Here is a 23,824-nt window from a genome sequence, read left to right as displayed (position 1 = left end):
AGAGTGTGAGAGAGAGAGAGAGAGAGCAAAGCAGTGGGAGGTGGGGATGAGGTGGGTGTCTGCGGGACATGGCCGACAGGACCACAATGGCGCTGCTGCCTTTAGGCTTGGAGACCGCGCGCACGTGCTGTCCCACACAACCCTCACACGCTTCCCGAGGTGCCGCTCATCCCCTTCATTCCTCGCTTCATCTCTCTCTCTCTCTCTCTCGCGCACAGAGAACACAGCCATGGACAGTCGAGAGGGGTGCTGCGTTCCTGCGAACTTAGTACGCTCTTTCTTGTGGTCTTGTGGGTGAGATGGACGTATGAACTCGCTGTAGCAGTCCTCTCTGTCACACACAAAGATATCGATATCTATCAATACCTATCAGCAGCTCTGCAGTACTGAAAACAGCCTCAGTGCCTCATCTACATCACTACTTCAAACAACACAAGGATTCAAACACATTCAAACTGAATTCCATTCCTTTCTGTTCATTGTTAATGTCGTAATCCTGTCGGGAACACACATTGTTAATAAGATGAGTTTACGTGGAATACACTAATTAGGGCTAACTATAGTCAACTTGACTCACCAATTCCTTTGTTTACCTTCTTTTATCCACTGACCTTAGCTCTGATATTTTACAGACTTTTGATCTAGGGTTAATTATATATTTTTCCTGTAACTAATCATCGTTCGTATTTCGATTCTTATATATTCAAAAGTTATATTATAATCCTTTATACTTACAAAAGTAAAATATTTAATTTTATTTTTTCTCACGTCATCGATTTTATTAATAAAAATACCGCACATGCTCAGTGGTAAGTAGAAGTAAAACAAAATTAGCACGTACTCGGTGGTAAATCCTATAATATTTTTATCAATAGAGTTGATGACGTGAGAAGAAACAATGTTAAATATAAGAATTTGAAAGTAGAATGACCAAACTACTAAATATAGTTAATTATAAGGGATAATATATAATTAGTCCTAAAAATCCATAATAATATTAGAATACATGATAGTTTTTGAGCTTATATGTTTATTGAACATTTCATAGGTTTTGCATGCAGATTTTTTATATTTGACTTGGATTTGCATGCACACGTATTTTCACATACAGATAAGTTATGCCATATAAATGATGGTATCCTTGACATAAATTTTCCCTCAAAGAGAGGTAAGAAAGAGGAAGACATGGCTTATCTCAAGTGTCTTAGTCTACACTTCTCTCTAGCTACAAGTTGCCTTCCATGACATCATATGATGTTACCCATAAACTATCATAGCTCTTGGTAAAATTTGGTGACAAAGGAAGCTTTCTTATCCAATCCATTCTTCCTTGCGACTCTTCACTTGTTTTCCTTTCTCATGACGACAAAATAGCTAAAGCAGCACACACATTAAACTAATCCAAACCATTAGCAAAGCATTGACTTGTGGGAGAAGAAAGGAACCTAATTCTTTCGAAATTGAGGTGGCAAACCAAACTTTTCTATGCTTTATCAAAGAAGAATACACCTTAATATAATAATTACATGGTGAGCTTCTGATCAAGCAAGCATTAAGCATCTTTCATGGTTGAGAAACATATTGTGGAATGTCCTTAATTCCATACTTATGTAGTCCTTTAGTCACTAATAATATTTGTTTCACGCAACGACGAGACGAATACTACTTCATTTTGTGAAATCTTTGGTTTTTGTTGGACCATAGAGATTTTCAATCGGATGACAAGTAATTTCAAAATCTTAAACTAATATTTCCTTTCACGCATAAGCCGTATTATACTTGGCAAATAAAATCGAACACGAGTAGAGAGAACGATATTGTATCGATATGAATAAAACAATGCTTATAACCTAAAAATCTTGAATCTAATAATCAATAAACACAAAATTCAAGCTATTAGGGAAGAACTAGATCTACCTAATTCTTCATCTGCCATTGTGTATGAACTATTTGGTAGACAACTTATCATTTGATAGATTATTACCTTCAAAAGCGACATAATGAGCAGCTGCAAAGTTGAACTTTTGATTTGTTTATCCTGCTGTGCTGTAGTTGATCTGTGACCATTGGCAGGATGAGGAGTAATGAGCATGCTGAAGGTGTACAATTATTGCATGTTACTCCCAATTAAATTATCTTGACATTGCACTAAACTATTGGGGAAGCTTAGGCTGCACTACAAGTCTTTGAGCTGAACAACCTGTGAAGAACATTCAAATAATGGAGAAACTTGACAGAAGAGATAATGAGTTGACAGATTAATCCTCAACAAATTATTTATGTTGCTCAATAAGTTAGTTGACATGCATATTCTATGTTGTTTGATTTGCTTTTGAATTTTTAATTAGGGATTATTGTAGATGATGTATTCTTGAGCACATCATTTTTTAGCATTTTCCCCATGATTAATTGACCATCCCAAGAAAGAAATTATTTTGAACTTGATTAGATCCCTACATAGGTTGAAGTACAACATTCAAAATCTTATCATCAATACTAAAGAAATCATATTGTAAGGAAGGGAAGATATTTGTCTCTGTGGTTGGAGTACATATTCAAGCCTTTATCCTTCATTCAGATTGCAATTTCTCAATCTATTTACAAAGTTTAAACCAACATTTGTTTGCATAAAGATTAAGAACATACATGTCTAATAAAGTGTTTTTTTGTCTTTCATTCTATTTTCATATTATCAATATTAATTATCTCTCATCATCTAATCTCTTTGATACCAAAAACTATATCAGATCTCATGAATATAATTTTAAACCGGTTTCATAATAAGTATTCATAGCGAAAAATTGTAACTAAGTACTAAGAATGTCTACTGTCCTTTGAAGCTCAAATATCCCAAATAAAGCCAAACAAAGTGGTCTTATTTGATAGATGGTAAGTGATAAAAGCAAGTGAGCCCTCCACCCTATCATCAAAGAGATAAAAACACAGGTAAACCCTAGCTAAAGGCTCCTCACTGCAAGCCAATCCATGCATCCTATGCTGAATTCTTCCACCAAACGCCAACTTTTCTCAACAAGTTATCCATCCATGCATGGTAGAGTGAGAAACACTTTGGTGCCCACTCTTCCTCCTCTCTTATCAACCCTGAACCTTAATCCCTCAATAAATGCTTCCTTCTAAAGTCTGCACCACCCTCTTTGTCTTGATCCAAATCCAAACACCTTTAAATTATTCCTCCCCCACAAACATCCACATCTCCATCACATTATGTCACACATCTCTTCATGCCCCACCACTCTTTCATGTCACACATTTCTTCTCCCCAGATCCTTTTCACCTCATCAAAGTCTAAGCATCCTCTCCACCCTTCTCTCCCTGGTCTGTCTTCTGAGTAGGAGAAGCTCCGAGCTCTCCCTCCTCCTGTTCTCTTGCACTCACTACTCATTTCTATATTTCCTCCACTTTCATAGCTAGCCTTCCATCTTCTTCTCTCTTCCTCATCACCTTCTTATTCTTCTTCATCCTTATTCACATAAAGATTTGTATTTTACTCACAAAAATCTATTTTTAATTTAGTTTTCCATCCCATCACCTTTATTTTGGTGTAATTTTCTACCAAATACCTTATTTTTTGGTCTTCCCCGCATGGCGGGGCTCGATCTCGGCACTGCCTCCCGCTTCGTCCACCCTCTTCACCTCCACCTTCCTCACACGAAGCCGGACTCCGACGACTCCCCTGTCGCCACTGACGAGGCCGCCAACCATGGGCTGGAGCTGTCCGCCCCAGCCGGACCCGGGGACGTCATCGGCCGCAGGCCCCGGGGCCGCCCCCCGGGCTCCAAGAACAAGCCGAAGCCGCCGGTGATCATAACCCGAGAGAGCGCCAACGCCCTGCGCGCGCACATACTGGAGGTCGGCAGCGGCTGCGACGTCTTCGAGTGCCTCTCCACGTACGCCCGCCGCCGGCAGCGCGGGGTCTGCGTGCTCAGCGGCAGCGGGACCGTCGCCAACGTGAGCCTCCGCCAGCCCGCCGGCTCGCCCGTTGCCACCCTGCAGGGCCGCTTCGAGATCCTGTCCCTCTCGGGCTCTTTCCTCCCGCCGCCAGCACCGCCGGGGGCGACCAGCCTCGCGGTCTTCCTGGCCGGCGGCCAGGGGCAAGTGGTCGGGGGGAGCGTCGTCGGGGCGCTAATCGCGGCGGGGTCCGTGACGGTGATCGCGGCGTCGTTCACCAACGTCGCCTATGAGAGACTGCCGTTGGACGAGGAGGAGGAGGAGGCGGCCGCCGCGACGCAGCAGCTCCAGATGCACCCGCCGGCGTCACAGAGCCCAAGCGGCGGCGGAGGTGGGACAAGTGGTGCCCTCGGGCCTTCCTTCACGGACCCGTCGTCGGGGCTGCCGTTCTTCAATTTGCCGCTCAACATGCCGCAGCTGCCGGTGGACGGGCACGGCGGGTGGCACGGGAGTGCCGCCGCTACAGCCCGACCGCCATACTGATCGGGAAGACAAACCATGGCAGAAGAAAGAAAAGGTTAGACATGAATCCATGAGGATGCATCATCTCCATGTACACAATTAGCCCGTCTCTGAGAACTCTCTCATCTTACTCATGCTGTTTCCTTACCTTCTATCTTGGTCTCCCTCTCATGTGTTCATCTCTCCTCAGCTATGGGTTGAAGACTGCTACTGCTATTGAAGCATCGATTTTACTTCTCTTTCTATCACTGATCTACCTCTTCCTTTCATCTACAGGTTTGTGAGAAGTTATTGAATTGATGCAAGTAAACATTTTTCTTATAGCAAAGAAAAGTAACTTTCAATCTCACTATTTTGCTCTTTTATTTGGTTGGGGGGGATGCAATATGATTCCACCATCTGGATCTAGGCATCTACTTGAAGTTGAATGTGGGTTGTAGAGTAGATTTAAGGTTCCAAATCTTTTGTTGTTGGAGTAATGAAGGTGCATAGGAACAACAAGAGATGGAGGGTGTAGAGAGAGAAAGAGAGGAGGAGGTCTCTTAAACCTATATAACACAGTCTTCCTGTCGTAGCTCCTTTTGGCCGGTTTCAAGTTCCCTTTTTGGAGATAAAATGATAATGATACAGCACTGTAGTAGATATCTTGGAAATTGTCTTCTCTTCTGTGGCAGGTACTGTCTTCACTATTTCTTTTTGCTTGTTCTTGTTTTGTTTGTTTCAGCAATAATAAGCATAATTCTACTGCAAGGCAAACTGATCATTTTCACTAAGTTTGCTACTTCTGGCCATTTTTTGCTTATGATTGTTGCTTCAGAGTGATGCAACTTAATTGTTCATTGGCTTTGTGATGTTTATTCTAAAAATTGTTATACTTAATTGTAAACAACATTAAATGACAGGTCTATATTAATCTAAATAATTATTTAGTAAAGAAATAATGAATGAAGAATGCTTACTGCATGACTTCAGCACATCTTGTTGAAGGTCTAAACAAGCTTATTGCAAATGCCAAAGAAAAGGCTTATCTCTTTCACTCTTCTTGATTGTAAATGTAGCAATGCATTGTAACTCTGAGCATAATAAATTGGCTCTATGTTGTGCTAACCTCTCACAGTTTCTTCTCCTTTGGTTTTCTTCCTCTCTCTTTTCTCCATCACTGTGGGTTTTGTTTGTTCTTCCATTGGAACAAGAAAGAATGGAGCCTATGTGATTAGCATCGACCTAATCACAAATGATAAACATGTCTTGTGTTATTTTATAATTATAGGACCTTGAATATGTTTATGTTTCTTTGTTCATTCATTTGGTAATATTTGGCTTCAATGTATGAGTTTGATGTATGATCTAATACTACAATAGGTTCTCAAACTGGACAATTGTATTCTCAAGAACTTTGTTCTTGAACATGTTTTTTATTGGTTTAATATGAGTCATGACCCAAATAAATAATCACTCTTATGCGATTGTAAATTTAGATCTACCAGTAGAAATACTGCCAGCAAACACATTAGTCAGGCTGAAGTTTGATCTGTGAAGTTAATCACATGAACAATAGATAGAAACTACTGGTTTATTTTATGGATCATAACTCAACAAGTTGCAGTCATCATCATCCTCTATTCTTTTTCTTTGTTCTTGGTGTGCCAAGAAAACCTACCAAGAGGCTTTAGTCAAGGTCAGATGTGATTATTCTGGCAATCATGGCTACAAGGAAAGTATATGCATGCTATAACTTGTTTCAACTAACAAGTTTTGATCCACAACTTAAGTATACTTCAAGAAAAAGTGAAACATACTTCAAGTTTTCTTGGATTTGTGGGTCTGTGTGTCACACAAACCAAGCTGGAGGATTCTCAAGTCAGTGACATCTGATCACTGAGCAAATTATGAACCTAAAATGATGTCTTTCCATGACAAATCAGATGGTTAATTCTCCATGTGATTTTTGATAGACATTAATTGCTAATAACTCTTTAAAACATCATCATGCTTGTCTTATCATTTTTCTTCAGTACATAATAGCCAAATTCCTTGGTTGTTAACTAAGCTTTTTTCTGGGATATATATGTTTATTACTTTTAATGGATATCAGATAAGTTCATTATTTTCACACTCTAACATGCAAGTTTGACATGAAAGGTTATGTTTGGTGATTATGAGTTAATTTATGTGATGAAAGAAGAAACACAAAGTAACTTTCATGAAAACCCCAAGTAAATTAAAATAAGAAAAAGAAGATCTTCTCACCATCATACTAAACCAATAGATATAATATTAATTCTTGAAGATTTTTTTAACAATAATTAAATTGATAATGTGACTACTACTGTTTCGCTATGAAGAATGCAAATCTTTTTAGGTGGTTATAAGCCTCCAAAAGATTTATATATTTATTATATAAGATTTGAAGTCTTTAAATCTCATTTTGTTCTAATATAATTCCTTAGTTACTTAATATTTTAAAAAAAATGACAAAGATGAGATTGAAGTTCAGGATATTAGGACCTTTAGTCAGACCAATATTTAAAGTGTATCTAATGATAATTAATTTTTTTTAACTTTAATACTATTGATACTTAATCAAGAGGTAATCAAAGGCATCAAGAGGGATATATAAGACATAATGATATTATTCCTAAAATCTATTGATACTTAATTGGATGGGAATATGCTATTTTATTAGGCTTGTCTATTTATTTATTTTACTTGGATATTGTCACAAAATCAGATATAAGCTTCTTCATTTTGCATGAAGAAAATATATGTTGCACGTATGATACAAAAAAAATAATAAAATCGAAAAATTCCAACTATCCGACATCCATTCTTTTACCACCAAAAAGTAGGATGATAAATTGTTCTTGTCCCAACACTATCTATATCTAAATCTAAATCCAGGGAACAATATGTGAATCCAAATCTTTCCTTCCAATAGAACCATTATTCTTAGCTTCAGTACTTACCTGCCACTGGTTTTGTTCACGCGACGATCTCCAGCTTCAGGAAGTGAGTCGTGATCTCCTTGTGAGGCAGAACCGAGACTCCATCGAGGAACACCGTCTCCTTCACGTGCACGTCCTTTCCGAGCACAGCCATGCGGCTCACCTGTGCCGACCCGCCGATGGTCGAGTGCCACCCGATGATGCTTACCCGAAACGTGAGCGGAACTCTTCACTCTCACTCCCTTCATCAGCGTGCACGACGACAGTCTCACCCCAGGCTCGATCACGCAGCCCGGTCCCACGACCACGTCCGGCCCCCGATCGAATATTCTTCCCCCACCTTCGCGCTGCCGCCCACCAGCACTTTCCCGATAATGTACTGCCCCGCAGCGAGCGCCGACGGAGAATGCCGTTTCACGTAGTCCAGGCAGAATCTGAGACCTGCGAGGTAGTCCTTGGGCTGTCCCATGTCCATCCAGAAATCCAGCATGAACCATGGCGTACAGGCCTCCCTCGCAGCAATGGATGGAAAGACTTGCCGTTCCAACAACCTCAGCCGCGGCAAAACACGACTGAGAACGTCGATGCTCGGCAGGTAGACGCCAGCATCGATTCTGTTGCCGACGAACACCGGTGGCTTCTCGACGAAGTCCTTGACTTGCCCGGATTCCTCATCCAGGAGCACCACCCCGTACTTAGATGGTTCGGCAACCTGGCCATGTAGTGTCAGACATCAGCAATACCTTCAAGATCATCATTAGTCTCGAGATGAATGCATCAAGTACCTTGGTCACCATGATCGATGCTTCTCCACCATGAGCCTGGTGAAAACTAAGCACCTCTTTCAATGGGTACTCGCATACGATGTCACTGTTGAGCAGAAAGAAGGGCTTGTCAGGCTCCCCCAAGCAGCTTCTCCTTGGCAAGAGCCAGTGGACCTGCAGTGCCCAAAGGCTCAGTTTCTCGAGAACAGGTTATCTTGATCCCAAGTTTCGATTCAAACTCTTTCAGAAAGCTCATCATCACCTACCCAAATCAACTACAATTTTTGGTTGGAGGGGGAACAGAAAGAACTTGATACATAGCTATGTATTCAGATTTGCTCACCTGAGGCTGGTAATTGATGGCCAAGATAACTTCAGTCACCCCGACAGCTTTAGAGCTTCAATATGATCAACAGCATATACAGAGTCAATTCTTCAGATACACAAAAGATGACAAGAAGGCATGTGTAGTGACAAACCTGGTGCAAGATCATCGGCTTGTTGGCAAAAAGTCTGGAAGTGACTTGGGCATGCTCAGAGTCAATGGCCTCAAGCTGGTCTCAAAGCCTCCAACAAGTACGAGTGCCTTCATGGTAGGTGACCCAGAGATGCTTCCCCTGTCCAAACCAGTTGAGTTGGTTCAGAGTGTTAGCTTCAAAGACGAAGCAAGGAAGCACTGTGTTTCTGGCTTTAGGATCTTTAAGATCTTTAAGCAAGCTCTGATGGGCAGGTGTGCAAGTTGACCAGTAATGGACTAATGCATCTTCACCAGGTTGAAGATGGGATGAGATGCAGGAGATGGCTGCCTGTGGTTGTCTTGCAACAATGACAAAGAAAGGGAAAAGAAATTAAAGCATTCCATGTTTCAAGAAAGAGTATAACAGCTGAGACTCAACAACTTCTGATTTAAATGTCTAACATAATGTCAAGCACACCCATAAGGAAGAACAATCCAACCCCGTAGGCTAACAATGTATAACATGGGGAGTTCACCAACTCACTGATAAAGGAGCAAGTCACTGCCAGACCTATACACCTTATAAAAGCAATTCCAAAGCATGTCTTCTAGTGAAATGGTCATCTACCAACAACAATATCACAAACAGGTACTGTGCATAAGCCTAACCATGGATACTACAAGAATCATATATGTCCTGTAAGAAGGAATCAAAATTATCTATCTAATAAGAAACCAAACTCATATTTTCCACCACAGGAGAATAGCAATTTTCTAACCACCGTGAAATAATTTCTAAGGTAACCAAAATTTCCAGTCGAAAACAACATCAGAAATGATGATTTCTTTTACAACCTTACATAGTTCCCCATGGCTATTCAACCCTGTTACATAGGAAAAATCGATCGAGTAGGAACGATATGCACCTCGAGTAGCTGTAAAAGAAGGAGCTTTACACTCCGCGACCAATCAAATCCAGGACCCCATCAAATCCAGGACCCCAAACTCTCAATAAAGGGTACCATCCACAACAGAATCCAAGAACACCCGTGAAACCGGAACCAACAGGGAAAGCCTCGCTTTGCAGGATCAAAGAAGAACAAGAGAGTCGCTCGATCGGCCTCCGAACTCCAAAAAGATTCAAGATTTACTTGGATGAGCTAGGATTAAACCTTAGGGTTTACCACAGGAGTAACGTGAGACTATTTCCACGGTAATCGAATCCCATTTCCAGTTGAAACCAACATTAAAAATGCCTATTTCCCAACCTCACGGCGCTCCCCATGGCTATTCAACCATTGTTACATCAAAAAAATCGATCGAGTATGAACGATACGCATACCCTCCGGGACGCATAAAATGCAGAACCCCAAGCTCAAAACCAAGAATACCGTCCAAAATAACGGAAAAGAACACCAGCGAAACCGGAATCAATAGGAAGCACCTCACCTTGCGGGATCAAAGAAGAACGAGAGGGGCGCTGGATCGGCCTCCGGACTCCAAAAGATTCAAGATAGGGTTTACCATGGCGAGATTTATTCCCCCAATCAGGGAAGGGGAAGTAAAGGTTGGCATTCGGCGATCCACACGAGAAACCACCGCTGTTGACCGTACACGTGTGTGATTCGTTGCATAAACGGCATAACGACCCCATGCGTTTCAAAACGAGCGAATAAAGAGGGCGTTGCCGCCACTTAATTCTTTTACATATACACCCCCACCCAGTGAGAAATGTTAGAAAAACCCCTCAAAGAATGTGTATCAAAGCCATTTATTCTTAGTATTTTTCTGTATACACTCCTACAAAGAGATATATTTCAGAAAGACCCCTAGAAATGTGTATTAGTGCTACTTGGTTGGGTTTTTTTTTTGTCTTTTTTCATATACGCCCCTATCAAAGTGAATAACTTCAGAAGCACTCCTTCAAATACTTTCCAAGACTTTTGGGTTTTTTCACATATCTACCCCCATAAAGTTAGAAATTTAGAAACATCCCTTCAGGTCTTGCAGATGTTCCATGATTTCTGGACTCAGAAATGATAGTGATGTATAATCCAATCATTACTGAGCTTATCTCTGATACAACTTGAATCATTGATTGCTTTGGTGAATATTTTGGTGTCAAGTAAGACCATCAAGATTGCATGTCAAGAGAAAACATATTCACACCATCACTATTGTCTCCTATATGATGTAAGTCTTGGACAGAAATAACATTAATAAAAAGCTTATATCATTGAGATAAAAATGTTGAGTTCAATATATAAAATTATTAAAAAATAAAAATAAATATTTTTGTTCATGAATAATTAGATATCATATTCGATAAAGGATAAGATGAGACGATGCTATAGAGATATAGATGAAACTATGAATATTAATAATTCAAGAAAAGATAGAGAAGACATAAAAGTATCTTATTCGAAGCTATAAATAAATTTTTATATATTCTTAATTTAATTAATAATATTTTTTTCTAAAATTCAGTGATGACAAAAGATACACAGTTTGTTTAGGGGTTCTTAGATCTATAAGATCAATCCAACTTGCAGTGTCATCAAGAAGTCTAACTTGTTCATGAAGGTATAATAAGATGACACCAAGGCTGCAATTTATGGTTTCTTGCTGCCTCTGTTTCACTAATCCAATTGTCTTTCCACTGGAAAGATTACTTCATTATCAATAAGCTAGATTCTAGTGTGCCTAAGATCAAATAAGACTCATGTTTCTCAATAACAGAAAGAAAGTTTTCAATCCTGTCTAGAATATGATGAATTATCTTTACTAGAAATGGAGGATGAAGATGCTTGTGATAAAAAGATTAATGATCCAGAAGAAGAGTGACATGGAGAATTTGTCTTGTTAGAAGACAAATAAGGAAAGAATGAGCATCCTGAGATTATCATCTGCATTTTTTTTCTAGAGTGATGAGATATATTTGCTACCTATCAAAATCCAAGTCCTCAAAGACGCATGCAATGCTGATCGAATATTATTATTACATTCAAGTGTACAAGCGACTAGATACAAAGATTCAGGAAAAATATTCCAAAATATTGTTCATTACATACCCGAAAAAACCAGACCAACCACTGCAAACTAGCAATATCAGCATTTCAAGACAAAAACAACAGTTTGTACGATTGTCTTCGCACGTCAAGCAATACAAAAACCATGTATTGTGGGCACTAACATGAAGCTCTATAATTTCTTGGTGCAAAGAAGATGCAGAGACCACTATCCTCGCGTGGGGAAAGCGAAATTGCCACAGCAAAATCTGAAGGATGAACATTAATAGGACAGTGATTGCCGATACTCTTGTCTCCAGGATTTCAGCTACTAGGTTTCTGTTCAGTGCTTGGTAAAGCCTGTCAAATAATAAACATCAAGCATTGCAGATTTATCCACTTTATGAAATGCTACATGAACATATCAATATTTTAACTAGAAATGCCACTGAGAGTAGTCGCAGAAAAGATGTTGAGGTAGAATGTTAATGCATTTCCATGAATACTCACTCACCCCAACTGAAGTCACAAAATTGCAAACTGCACACTTCACGGATCTTGCTCCGTATTGGTACATCAACAGCATATGGCAGCTTCCACAGTTGACATGTGCTACCTGATTTGCTGCAACCAAACATGTAAAATTTGTGAACTTCGCACATAGAAATACATGATCGTACATAAGTTGTTTGTCTTACATGTGCACAAGTACTTGTTAATCCTGTAATCTTGGATTATCTAGGATTCCTATATTTGTTAATCTTTAACAAAAATTATGTGAATGGAAGTATGATTTTCCAAGTCTATCATTACATGAAAGATAAAAAGATGGATAGAAAAGCAAATGCAGATTATGAGATTTGTTGGAACCTTGATCAACAGTTACCATCTTCTAAAGAAGTTTTCTTTCATTGGTTGGTGTGAATAAGATTTAACGACACAATTCTAACCATTCAGATGAAAGGGATGGGTTCAAACAGCAGGTGTTTCTAAGGATTTCGAGCGTCTCAACAGTATCATGCCGTCTATTCAATAAGCCTTTTGTGTGTCCTGTTGCAGGTTCGAACCCAATTGGCATTTGGACCTGATTATGATATCCATTAATGCAACATCATGGAATACTGAACTAAATGCACCAGTTGGCTATTCCTAGTTATATGATTGGTCCAATTGTGTTTGCTCTATCCATTACTCATAATATGTTTTGTTCTGGGTGATGATAAGCAATAGGTGGTTTCTTTTTTCTTTTTTTTTGCATCTAGTTTCCTATACATAAAAGAGGTAAATTTTCATAATGATCAGTTCTAGTTTCTTTTTTTCATCTTTTTTTGGTGAATAGAGTGATTCGACAGCAGAGTTTTGAATTATTTTGTCACCTTCCAAAGCCAGGTTAACTGTGTGACAGCAAGAACATTGTACGCTAGTTGCCCCACGTATGAACATCAGAAGTGTGTGACATCCTCCACAAATTAACTGAGCCATTTCTGTACCTGAAGCAAATACGAGAGTAGTTGTAAATAAATCAAATCCTTTAATGATGTCAGAAACAAAAACAAATACTGAGAACAAAGAAAACTAGGCATTATCTAAGTTTTTTCTTAGCTCCACTCTTTTGTCAGACTTACGACAGACACCTTAGGTTGATCCTATATCAAAAGCAGTATAAACCATGTTTATCTTGATAATGATGGTAATAGTTCCCATAATTTTCTTGGATCAACTAACCAACTTGTCAGTCAGAAGTTTGCATATAAGATCTATGAAAAGGCTTCTTCTATCTTTTATCTGATTCTGTGTTCAAGGTAGCTGCTAAGATAAAGGGGGAAGTACCTGGCGGAGGCACAGCTGTTACTGCACTGCAAACAGCACAGCATACTGATGTTGCCCCTAGAGGATAGAGAAGGAGATTTCTGCATCCTGAGCACACAAGTTGGCTTTGTCCACCTGAGAATTAAATGAGCCATTTAGTTGTGTAATAATCAAGATATCTTTGTGAGCAACTAAAGAATCCCAAATTTAGCAGGCTAATATACCAAACAGCAGTAACAAGAGAATAAACCATGTGGTTGTTCCTTCAGCTAAGACCTTTTAATGTGTTTTCAGTGGCAAAGTAATCAAAACTAATGGTCATTCAACACTTGCTGAAAGCTGATACAGATTATGATGCATAAACATGAAATAGTTCATGAAAGAATCATATTTTCAGCATCAAATGAAGTGAACACCCAACTAGAGAAACTCAGGTAAAATGTTTTTGTCTACTTCTCGATGCTAAAGAACAGAGAAGAAAATAAATACTTCTGCTAGTGGCATTCTCATGGCAAAAAATGCTGGTTACTCTCAACATCCCTAGGTTGAGAGACCTTAAAATGTTAATGCACTTGTTATTCATACATTGTGACTTTCTAAAAGGAAAATGTAGCGATTCTTTATTTGGTCTTCAGCTTCACTTAATACCGGCAAGCTTGAAAATTCATAAATCTCAATAAATTGTGGAATTAAAAGTGTTCCAACCCAATTTCAAAGTCATTGTTTCAAACTCTACAAGCTACTAATTTTATTTAGGTTCCAAGACCATGTCAATGTTTACTCTATTCTCTATTGCAACTGTTAGAGTGCATCAGAAGAACTTAAATATCTTCCAACAAATTTGCAGCCACAACTCATTGATTCAAACTAGAACAAGATTCAAGGACAGCAGATACCATTTGGGGGTGTGAATGGTACAGGAGGTGTTGGATATGGGACAAGAGGAACTGGCATTTCGGGTTTGTGCCTTATCCTTCTTCCCAGCACTGTGTCTTCCTTCAGCATCAGGCAAAGATTCGCACTCCCATCACCAATCTGTGTCAAAAAGGAAGGATTTTTATTCATGTTCCTCTTTAAAGGGAACCAAAAAGGGAGAATCGAAAGCTGTAGCAATCTTCTAAATCCAACAATTTCCATCAAGGCCATTGTTGACATGTACTCAATCCCCACATGAATCGGTCACAAGCACAATAAAATCAACATCAGTGAAGCACCTTCCTGTTATCCTTACCCTTTGGCTGCTGGAGGAAGACGGTGGATTGTTGGTGGTGGTGGTGGAAACTCTGCAGCCTATTTATGCGGGTGAATCCAGCAGGGATGGTGGCGTCTCAGCGTCATTTGCTGCTCCAAGTGCAGTGTTTGGGGCTGTTCATTCAATGAGAGCTCCCGGGGCATATCGAGCGGCCCCAAGCACGTGAGCTCCACGCACCGGGGAACTGGCGGCGGAGGGAGCTCCGCGTGTGCCGTTACTGCAGTCAGCACGGCAGCAAGCGGCGCGGCAGTGAAGCGGGACCCGCTTTCTCGTCCTCGTGTGCTCCCCTTTCCTGTCGTCGCCGAGTCGGCTATTCTTTACACTTCACCCAAAACTGTTCTCGTTCCACGTGGCCGTCTACGAACCCCGGACGGCTGTGGGGTCCGGCAGATGAGGCGTGTTACGTGTTACCCACGCGGCTCACAGAAACTGGTTCGTACGTGTCGGTCCCACGGGTTTAGATCGGCATCGGTGTCAATCATTATTGTACGGATCGGTTGGTCCGATCCAACCGACGAAGGGTTACATGTAGATATACGATGTCATGTGATGCCTCCTCAGAGATGAAGATGAGTTGGTGACAAGTGAAAGGTGCCGTCAAACATATTTCTTTGGATTCGAGATATATTGTAATAATAAATTAATTACTATAATGAAAAAAATAGTAATAATAATACTTTACTAGTATTTATAAGTGAACGTGTGGATGTGTTTATACATAGAATCGAATAAATATAATAGAATAATAATAATACTTTACTAGTATTAGAATTAAATGAACTTATATGAGTTTTAAATGATCATAATTAATTAATCTAATAGTTAGTTTTATCTTGAGTCATATATAATCATTTAAAGACTTACAAATGAGAACACGAGTAAGAGTAAATATTTAATTCGGGATCCACAAATAGTAATTTTAATAAATACTTGATAGACAATGTAAATTATAAACATATCTTCATTTCTCTATGATACCGTGACACTCCTCTAGGTCCACCTCCATTTTGATCGATATTTGGTTTTAGGTAACTTAGTCCCTGAACTCGTCGCTTCATCGCCCCTTTTGACCACTTACTTCAATACATTTGTGTTCTGCAAGCAGTTTTCCTTGTTTAATGGAAAGACATACTACAATTCTCATGTATGACCTCCGCCATCATGTTATAAGGCTCATGTCGATTCTATTCTCCTTTACGTCATTGGTAGCAACGTTCGTTCACTTGGTCTTGTTCTCTGACTTGCTAGGCTCCCTTAAGCGAATATGAGCTCTAAAGTAGCCCAATTCCCTCAAGCGATTATACCTCTACACGATCAAGTCTTCTCTGACATGACTCACTGATACATACACAAATTCCTCCTCGATGGTACATAGCCCCCCCTCCCCCCATATGCTAATGACCAAGACTTTCGTTCAATGTAAAATTTGATACACACACAGAAGAGCGGTATCTATGGTACCATGATATTCACTCCTTGAATCAATAATCATTTTTACCATCATATTGTTCACCGAAGTAGAGCTCTCAGTAACTCCTAATCATACCTTCATATGATGAAGTCCCTCGTGAGACTTCTCCGTGTTGTATAGCCTCCAACTGTTTTACCATGATCTGCTACACCATGTCGCTTCCTTATAACATTCATTGCATTCTAATTTTTGTGGAATGAACTCGGAGTATAATATCTCAATATATAACCTTTGCCACCACATCGTAAGGTTTTTGTTATCTTTAATTATGATTATTCCTTTGGCAATCGACCTTCGTCTGTCCGCTCTCGAGTCACACTTAGATAAAGTATATCTCTAGGATAGTCTGTTGCTTAGCAACTCTTGAAGTCAACTGACTTTACTACAATTGATGTGTCATTATCTAGATCCTGGGCCCTTACCTCTAGTACAATCTTTATTATACGTCGCTTCCTTCACAATAAGTTAAATGATAGCACTAAAGCATATTCTTCAAAATTACCCATCGTCATATCCTCTTGTCTTGTGCCAAAGCCTTTTGATCCTAACTTCGTCTTCGTAAGTTGAGTCACCTTAGTTCCTTTATCAAATCCTTCACCGAGATAATGTGTATATGCTTCGAAACTCCCTTCAATTATGGTACTATGCAATATAAGTTTGCTTCATCATGTCCTTGACCTTTGTCCATGGAAGGATTTGTGCCCCAACTCGATATTTCATCTTATATGTTGACTCCTTTTGTGCAACTTGAGCACATCACCAAGTTCCACCCTAATTTCTCTATTCCTCGATTTGCATTGAATTGATGGTGGCTCTCACGCCTACCATTCTATGAGTCAACTCTATGTTGAGTCCAATCTCCATATCGACTCTAAGTGTGTTTTCATTTGGTATTATCTTAGGTCACTCCGTCACGTAATCTCTATCACTTGGGTACCTCATGTGAGATCATATAACGATTCCTCACCTCTCGCTTGGTCTATTAAGATTTATGAAGCTGTTATATGGAAATACCTCCTCAACATATATGGTCTGTTATACATGATTCATTATTTTGAAAGACTTATCTCTCTTGGATATCTATCACATTAATATAATTTTTTTCTTTACATTCTTCACTCTGAAATTTTCAAAGACCACTATTGCCTTGGACTACTTTGACTTGCTGAACAAATTATGTATTATTACACCCTCATGAACGCACTTGCTAGATTATGACTATTTACCAATACAGCTTTCGCTACACCCATCAAAGCCTAGCAACATGTTGAACTTGCTACACACTTCAGCATCCTACAGACATATCTTTCTCATATCGAAAAGAAAGTTCTAATGCTCTATAATGTCGAGTTTTAGTCGTCTAGGGATGGCCACAGATAATTCATCATTCATATACAAGCCCTTCCATAAGTATAGAATTCTTCGAGTTAGTAATTTTCCTCACCTCTATGAGCTTTGCATAACTCTTTCGGTTGCCAAGCAACACATCCCTCCTTGCACGGTCTCATCATTTGCTAAGCGCCTTGCATGCCTTGAGCACCATCAAATTTGATTGTAATGTCAGGCAATAGCTCAAACTCATCCAACCCAACATTTGTGCATTATACATTCTTCCCAGTTCACTTGTCCTCGTGATGCCTCTTACATAAAGAGTTGGTTATTCATCTAAATATTAGCCTCAGAAGCCCACTCCTTTGAGAGACTCTTTTTCCTACATCTCAATGTTTGTTTCTCTCAAACAGTCGCGTGTGTTAGCTGCCCGCAATATAACTCTGTTAGGTCACCCACGTTTGCATGCTAAGTGTTTCTAAATGTACTTATCTCACTTTGATATTATTTATCATGGACTTAGTTGATTTTGCCTAAATCATACGGTACTATTGCATATCCGTCTACAAAGGGTTAGCCAACCTGAAACTTTTTATGATCTCTTAAGGACCTATAAAAAAGAAGACAAGTTAGAGAAAGTATTTAACTTGTGATTTCATAAGTAATCATTTCAGCAAATAGAGTAATGTAAATTACAAACATAAGCTTTATAATCTCCAAACAGTCGCATGATAAAAGGTCTATGGTGGCCCACCGCGATCAAAAGTCATCACAAGTGCCTACATGACACTATTGTAAAACAAGACAACGAACTAGCCATATGCCACCTAGATAGCTTTTGGGGATTGTGCTGGCTGATATTCTGAATAACTCTGTGAAGCTAGAAAACCCTTAAACTAGCTTTTTGAATGATTTATTTTTGGGTAGTTTTATCTCTGTGCAACGACTAATAACATATATTTATAAGCATGAAAATAAATGTCTAATCAAGCTATCAAATCTATTACAAATCTTTTACACATGCAAAACATGAATAAAATCTAACACACTAAAAATTATATCAAACACCCTATTTATAATTTTATCCATAATAATATAATACCCTTATATATATATATATATATATATATATATATATGCTCATAAAAAAATTAAATAAAAAAAAAAGTAAGTGGCGAACGAACATACAAGGAAATCGCTACCATCTTAAATTTTGAATTCCACAAGCATAATAGAGTTATAACACTGTATTGATATTGAAATTAGATAAATTTGTAAGCTGTCTTCTTATAGTTTAATATAGATCGGATCACTTTCTAATAGCCCAAAGTTATCGGGTGTCGATGGAAATCTTTACGTTGTATTAGAGCATGCCATGAGTTCATCAGATGTTTAATTAATATCAGATTGAATGTAAAATTCGGTATCGGCATTCAATTCTAATCGTAATTTAGAATTGGATTTTATGTGGACAGTAATAATGGGATCCTTAGAATAGCCATTGTAGCCATTGGTTGAGAGCATATCCCAACGAATTGTACCGAGTGACTTTGACTTCACTGATTCATGCAAACTCCAAATCACATCATCCATCCCCATCCAACGCTGATTGCATCAATTGGAGTGGTGTTTGGGCCTCAAAGATTGACAAAGCTATTGGCGTCGATTTCAAGTTAAATCTAATCTTAGGGATATGGTTGTGTCAAAGACGATTGGTCCGATCATCTACGTGTCGCAGTCACATTTGCTATCATGTGAAGCCCCTCCCCCATAAATCAGATTTTTTTTTTTGATTAGGTACCATTCAATTAGGATATTTATTCTTTGATTAGATCTAAGATAAATAATTCAGATAGAAAAATAAGTGCTCGAGTCGATTTTGATTGATATGATATTTTTTTTATATTGTATATGTCTCGATCGACTTATATGTTATATTTTTAATGTCGGACTGTTATCAATAACAATTGATATTTTAGATGTCCAAGAAGACAAAATCTCAAATGAGTCTTTTCCTCAAAAAATAAAAATATAAAAAAAATTACATCTAAAAAGATATCTTGTTGAGGATCTTATAGTCAAAATAAGGAGAGAAACTATTATTCTAGCCACTATTATGATAAATAAAGAAAATAATTTTTTTTTTGTACGGAAGATACAAAATACATTATAAGTCAGAAATTAGTGTTTGACTTTATTTAACTTCTGATGTGTCTTTATTCTATCAATTACATTAGTTTTGAAAATGCGAACAGATGAGAAGTAGAGTCTAGTTTTTTGTGTATAAATTCATAACGCATGCATATAATCAAATAAATAAGCAGGAAGAATATCATGGATATAGTGTCTACAAAAGTAAGGAGATATAGTGTCTGCAAAAGCTTCGACGAGAACATCAAATAGGAGAGAATATCATGGATAATTATTAGACTTGGCTTATTTTTTAAATTTGTGTGTATAAATACTTTTCAAAAATTTAAAATCCAAATGGATAAAATTATTTTAAAATAAATTTTATTTTATTTATTTTAATTTTGAATCCTTTTGATAGGCCAAGTGATAGAACATTAGATTTTTATGGTCCTAATTAATTGATTAAAATATATTAAGATTTTAATTGAATTTTGATTAAGGTTATCAATAAATAAAAATGAAGTCCACTTATGTTAAAATACCTTAGAAGATTACCACCATGGGAAGAACTCTTTTTATTACCTTTCTTAGATCATTTGCCTTCATCTATATATAAGTAGAACCTTTTAGAAATCATATCATCATAGAGATTTCTTCTCTTACCATTATTCCATCAATTACAATCGTCCTGAAAAAAAGAAAGAGAGAAAAATGAGAATTTTTTTTCCCACACATTTAGGACACATGTAGATCATCACGGCATATTGTTTCGTGACATTTAAGATCATGTTTAAAAAATATGCAACACTTATCTTTGATATGCAATATTTGATTTCAATCATGATATAAATTTTTTATATAATAATTTTATTTCTTATTATTAGTTCATCGAAAAAAAATATTGGCTTTAGTTTTGATCTCTGTGTGAAGGTGGCTGAGGGAAGTCACTCATGTAATCAATATATACAGTTTGTTAAATCACCAGTATCCAAGAAACTAAATGGCAATACAAAACCATCTGAGGTTATATAACCCTTTGAATAGAGTGTCAGTCTCCTGTTTTCTTGACATGTGATTCTTTGTTTCCATGGTCTTAAAATTTAGTGCCTCCTTCCTACATTACCCAAACATGAACTGTAGCTGATGATATTATGCATGTAAAATTCAGAACACTCAAAGTAAACATATGTCATCAATCTCCACAGTGATCAACACTAGCAACAGAATAACCTTCACTGAGAACCACAACCTAAGAACATACAAGATGGCAGAAGTTATCCACATTTTGTAGTGAAAAGAGCTATCATGACCATATTCAGCTCAGCTGGTCTCAGTAGGTAGCAGATTTTTAGAGTTGATGTAGATGCAACAAGGGAAAGAATGCAACATGGGGACAAACAAAGAACAACTAGATGTGTGGCACTGAATGGTTCTCTCCTCCTCACTCAATTGCCACCACACATCTCAGAGCCTCATATCAGACAAGAATTCTCTTGCATAGAGATCCACTCAGGATCTTGTCCCTGCTAGGTTTTGGTTGCAGTGGCAGTGTCTTCTTCTTCTTCTTCTGTAGCACATCAAAGTTTGGGCATGAAAGATTGAACTAAGGGAAGTTTAAACCTTAGTCTACTAGAATTGTTAAGCAGTTAATATAGACACACATTTCATACTCAAATATCTGCTAATCCAAATAATTGGGCTGCAATAATATAGTGCAAGTGCAGTGACAAAAAATATTTGTGGCATACTAAAGGAATATAGTCCACATGGAGAACAAGTGGAGGTGCAAACAGAACAATGACATAAAAAGGGAGAAGGTTACAAGCTTTGTTTGCACTATGGAGGTTTTGTTCCTCACTCAAAGCTCCACAAGGCAGATCCACAATGGATATTGAGAGGTGGCTCCTTCCTCTGTAGTCCATGTCTTCAAACATCACCACACCTTCCTGCCTACCTCTCTTTAAGGGGTTGGGACAGAAGACTGAGACACACACAAATATATACTTGTTATGTTGTCAGATCATGAAGGTTAAACTAGTTCAACTGAACTATTTTGACCCTTCTTAACTTGGTAGTGTTTTTGCATGACTCTCTTTTTTCCACTCAAAGGAAGAGTTTGAACAAACAGCTGATCTAGATCTTTATTATTGACTATTGGCTTCTTTTGTTGGCAATAATATCAACCAAGTCTGTATATTAGTACCATATTTGGTGCACAAATCAGAAGTGCTCCATCTCAATCACCCCATAGACTTTAGTTAGGTGACTTTTTTGTCTGATACAGAGCTATTCTGTGGTTCTGATCTCTTGTGAGAAAAGATTCTTTGTGCTGATATCAAGGCAACTCATTGTACCAAGCATCAAATTTCTGTTTCCTGTATAGCCTGAGCTTCTGCTGGAAACCAGAAAGTTCTAACAATTGATGATGTGCCACATGGTTGGTTTCTTGCCATCAAAATTAATTTTGTGGAAACTAGTCCAATATGATGCAATGCTCAGGCAAGGTGCCAGTCATTGTCAGCTACACTTGAAATGCAAAATTACTTGAATGAACTCAGTCACACTTTGATAATTTAGCTATCTTGCATGTGCAGAATTACTTGAATGCTCATGCATGTATTTTCATGTAATTTAGTTATCTTTCTTGTAATGTTAAAATAAGATGCTTTAAGAAGACAGGGCTTTGATAACCATCAGATTTAACTACAAAGAGGCAGTTTTACATACTACACAGAGCTATAGCAGACACTGTTGGAATGGTGGGAGAGTCAACAGCCAATGATCTTTTCCAAACTCTTCATCTGGTCATGACTTGGCAGCATAAATAGAAGATAAGAGGCTCCTCAAAGTTTCTTGAACTGGTTGAGGCCATCTCTTCATTGTCTTTGAGGACCTTATTCAACCTGGTGTTGAACATAAAGTATAATTAGCTCTCAGTCTCTATTCCATCGAAAATGACAGTAATTTAAATGAGGTACAAATTAATAAGAATTAACTTAGCATTTCCCCAAGATGACCACCCCAGAAGTGCTCATGTAATGCAACTAGGAACTTATGGATGAAGATGATATCAAGCCTTACAGATATATACCAAGTGTAAGCACCGTAAAATATGGAGTGGTTCAAAAACTGCAAGATTGAGTCAATGTGGAGTTTACAGTTACTAAGGCAGAATTTATAGTCCATGCATCAGTCTTCAGAAAAGGAGAAGCTAGTCTGACAAGGGACCTAGAAGAAGCATTGTTGCAAATGCTCAATGAACCATTAGTAGGGTACTCTCATAGGTCAGTCTTCAGATTTATGGATGGTTTGGAATGCGAGATATCATGACAAGATTGGACTAAAGAATCCTCCCCTACGGTAATCAAATATTATTGGTATCCCATTTGTATTTAATTAGACTCACAATAATCAAGAAAAGATTTCTACCTTTGGAAAATTTATTTTGCCACAACGAGAAAGAAAAGCAACACTCAGAACTCCTGGCATCTAAGTTTCATTTGCACTGATCTTGTTGAGCTTTGTGATTTTTGCCATGCAATTGTCGGTAGGTCGAGGATGAGGCAAGTATCGCACCCGGCAGTGTGGGTCTTTTCTTGTGAGCCTGCAGGTGAGCAAATTATGAGTCGGATACTACATTCTTAAAAGCAGGAAATATTTTACTACTAAAATTAATATGAAAGTTCTTTGATAACGCTTCAAGCAGTGATAAACAACTTTTGCAATGACAACCACTTTGAACTAGAAAAGTAGGAAAACTCAGTTTATTATTTTATGCAGACAAATCATATTAAAAGAACTTACTGATAACCAAGTACGAAATAGTGCAGGAATACAGAGATCTCTAGTTTGGCTAGCTCATTTCCAGGGCATAACCTGCTCCCTAATCCAAAAGGAAGAAAAGATCCTGCTTTCGGTGTAAAATGCTGGAGCAATTAAAAGTCATAAGTATAGCTCTACAAGCTAATAAAGAAACAAATTACAAATGCAGAACCAATAGTAAGCACACAAGTATTTCTACTTACATCCCACCTAGATGGATTGAAATTCTTAGGATCAGGATAAATATGAGGATCCAAGTTAACACTTCTGTACCAAAGCTGAACTTTCCAACCCTTGGGTATAAGGTAACCTGCAATTTGTCAATTAATATCGAATTTATATCAGACACATTTTTTACCAAGAATTTAGGATCATTGCTGCCTTCTGGTAAATCAGATACCAA

At 38.2% G+C, this 23,824-nt stretch overlaps 3 protein-coding genes and 1 pseudogene across 4 annotated transcripts in view; 1 reads left to right on the top strand and 3 right to left on the bottom strand.

Annotated features, from left to right (window-relative positions):
- Window positions 1-3,142: 3,142 nt before the first annotated feature.
- LOC103978649 (AT-hook motif nuclear-localized protein 23) lies at window positions 3,143-5,760 on the top strand. Of its 2 annotated transcripts, none has more exons than XM_065142599.1 (2): window positions 3,143-4,486; window positions 4,708-5,760. In XM_065142599.1, exon 1 carries the CDS (start codon window positions 3,604-3,606, stop codon window positions 4,450-4,452), a length of 849 nt encoding a protein of 282 aa, XP_064998671.1. In that variant the 5' UTR covers window positions 3,143-3,603; the 3' UTR covers window positions 4,453-4,486; window positions 4,708-5,760. The 2 variants fall into 2 exon arrangements, with proteins under 2 accessions (XP_064998671.1, XP_009392781.2); XM_009394506.3 differs by lacking the exon at window positions 4,708-5,760 and adding an exon at window positions 4,622-4,676.
- A 1,462-nt stretch (window positions 5,761-7,222) lies between these two features.
- Window positions 7,223-10,251, bottom strand: LOC103979505 (mannose-1-phosphate guanylyltransferase 1-like; annotated as a pseudogene).
- Window positions 10,252-11,567: 1,316 nt separating this feature from the next.
- Window positions 11,568-14,804, bottom strand: LOC135633255 (protein LSD1-like). The gene is made up of 6 exons (XM_065142519.1): window positions 14,646-14,804; window positions 14,311-14,449; window positions 13,436-13,549; window positions 12,982-13,095; window positions 12,120-12,229; window positions 11,568-11,965 (listed from the first exon to the last, which is right to left on the bottom strand). The coding sequence occupies exons 2-6, from the start codon at window positions 14,417-14,419 to the stop codon at window positions 11,930-11,932; spliced, it is 483 nt and encodes a 160-aa protein (XP_064998591.1). The 5' UTR covers window positions 14,420-14,449; window positions 14,646-14,804; the 3' UTR covers window positions 11,568-11,929.
- A 7,477-nt stretch (window positions 14,805-22,281) lies between these two features.
- Window positions 22,282-23,824, bottom strand: part of LOC103978651 (ent-kaurenoic acid oxidase 1) — a 7,261-nt gene continuing 5,718 nt past the window's right edge. Inside the window, exons 6-9 of the mRNA XM_009394508.3 lie at window positions 23,625-23,731; window positions 23,404-23,525; window positions 23,029-23,203; window positions 22,282-22,502 (exon numbers count right to left, since the gene is read on the bottom strand). Coding sequence (XP_009392783.2) covers window positions 23,089-23,203; window positions 23,404-23,525; window positions 23,625-23,731 — 344 coding nt within the window. The 3' untranslated portion in view covers window positions 22,282-22,502; window positions 23,029-23,088. The remainder of the gene's footprint in view (window positions 22,503-23,028; window positions 23,204-23,403; window positions 23,526-23,624; window positions 23,732-23,824) is intronic.

The sequence above is a fragment of the Musa acuminata genome, chromosome BXJ3-3 (assembly GCF_036884655.1).
Source record: "Musa acuminata AAA Group cultivar baxijiao chromosome BXJ3-3, Cavendish_Baxijiao_AAA, whole genome shotgun sequence".
In the NCBI taxonomy this organism is placed as follows: Eukaryota; Viridiplantae; Streptophyta; class Magnoliopsida; order Zingiberales; family Musaceae; genus Musa; species Musa acuminata.
Note: the sequence above shows the minus strand (reverse complement) of the source record. Positions and strands in the feature narration are given on the sequence as shown.